Genomic DNA, 1,605 nt, shown 5'->3' with positions numbered 1-1,605 from the left:
AGGGAGAGATGAACAAAAACTCACCAGATGGTTCTCCTTGTTGTCTAATACGGCAGTGTCATCAGCACTGGGTTGCTTGACAATAGGAGACAGGTTGAGGAGCAGGCCTCGCTCCCCTACTATGGGAGTGCTTTCTAATCGGGGAAGGCCCCTCACACTTGCCCTCGCTCCTCCAGGCTTGATCTGTGGCGCTGCTTTTGTTGAAGTGTAGCTCTGGAAATTGCAGACATTTGTATTACAACTGTAATATCTCACATCTTTTCCATACAAATTTAGTGCAAGAACAAAAAAATATACAATTTTTAGTAGTTAGTGTCAAACATCAGATTTCAGATTTCCAATTTGGGTCATTAGCAATTTAAGCAGTCTAAATGTGAGATATTTTTCATGTACAAAGGATAAGACTCATAATTCCAAATCACCTGCAGGATTGCCTTGAGTCTGTTGATCTGTGTTTGCAACTGCTGGGTGTGCTCTTCCACGTTCTTCTGCATGTTACCATTCGCATCCTCTTCCAATTGCCTGAAACATTTTGGAAACATGAAACAACTCTATTACCTTTCCCTGTGCACTCTATCTAAAATCTGTTTGTTTTCAGGGCAGTAACATCAAGATCTGGATCAACATGATTTGATGGAATTTAAATGGAGTAACCTACTTGTTTTCTTGTATCTAATATTCATAAGTATGTACTGAATCACCTTAGCTAACCATCATTATTTGGTCTGACACCATTATCTTACCTTAAAAGAAATAATTTAACTTAAACACCAGCATAAACACAAAGTACTGGATCGCATAACCTTTCTCTCCTTCACTCATAATAACATACAAAAACGCACAAAAACCTACCTGTGTCCCTCCTCTAAGTGCATGATCACCGAGTGTATCTGCTGCCGCGGAGTGGTTGGCATTATGGTGGGTTCAGCCGGAGATCCGTTTCCTCGGCTTCCTCTGCCACTGTCACCGCTATTTCCGTCTCCCGAATGATTGGAGTCATTGTCCTCTGAGGGATGGAGGATCGTGCGAGACATGAGTTCCTCCTCGTCCTCCATCTCGTCTTCACTGTTTCCGCACCACGCCTGAACACCCCCGGCTTCACACAATAGACTGGTCCTAAAATATGTAACAGAAAATATAGGATAAACTGAACAAATGCTAAAAATTCCTTGATGACAAATGCTCTACGCTCTAAAGACATTTCAAAACATGGAATTAATACTATCAATCAATTTTATCAGTAACATCAAGAGACATTATACTTACAAGTCACACCCAGACTCGGGACTAGAGGCAATGGCTAAATATCGCTGCTTATTGTAACCTTGTCTTCCTCCGAATCTGTTGCGCACCATCTTCAACAGAGCACGGCGCCATTCTTTCCCGGTTGTCTGGGAAATTTTGAAAGATCATGATTATTTTTCTTGTCCTCCGACTATAAACCAGTCAATGTGGACAAACTGCCTTACTTGCATTTCTTATGAACTGACAACGATCATGCCAAAACACCCAATATGTCACAATACAGCAATGACCACACAAATTTAGCATGTTATTATATCTCAAGCTGAAGTAGGAAGATAGGTGGAGGAAGAGAGTGGGAGG

The 1,605-nt window shown here is 41.5% G+C and overlaps 1 protein-coding gene across 1 annotated transcript in view; it reads right to left on the bottom strand.

Annotated features, from left to right (window-relative positions):
• LOC119587717 (dystrophin-like) overlaps nt 1-1,605 on the bottom strand; it is a gene marked incomplete at its 5' end in the record, with an annotated part of 6,299 nt that overhangs the window by 1,940 nt on the left and 2,754 nt on the right. The window contains 4 exon segments of the mRNA XM_037936400.1: nt 25-213; nt 423-522; nt 853-1,116; nt 1,267-1,391. Of these exon segments, the coding sequence (XP_037792328.1) occupies nt 25-213; nt 423-522; nt 853-1,116; nt 1,267-1,391 (678 nt within the window).

Source organism: Penaeus monodon, chromosome 23 (genome assembly GCF_015228065.2).
Source record: "Penaeus monodon isolate SGIC_2016 chromosome 23, NSTDA_Pmon_1, whole genome shotgun sequence".
Lineage (NCBI taxonomy): Eukaryota > Metazoa > Arthropoda > Malacostraca > Decapoda > Penaeidae > Penaeus > Penaeus monodon.
This window is presented reverse-complemented; position numbering and strand designations above follow the sequence as displayed.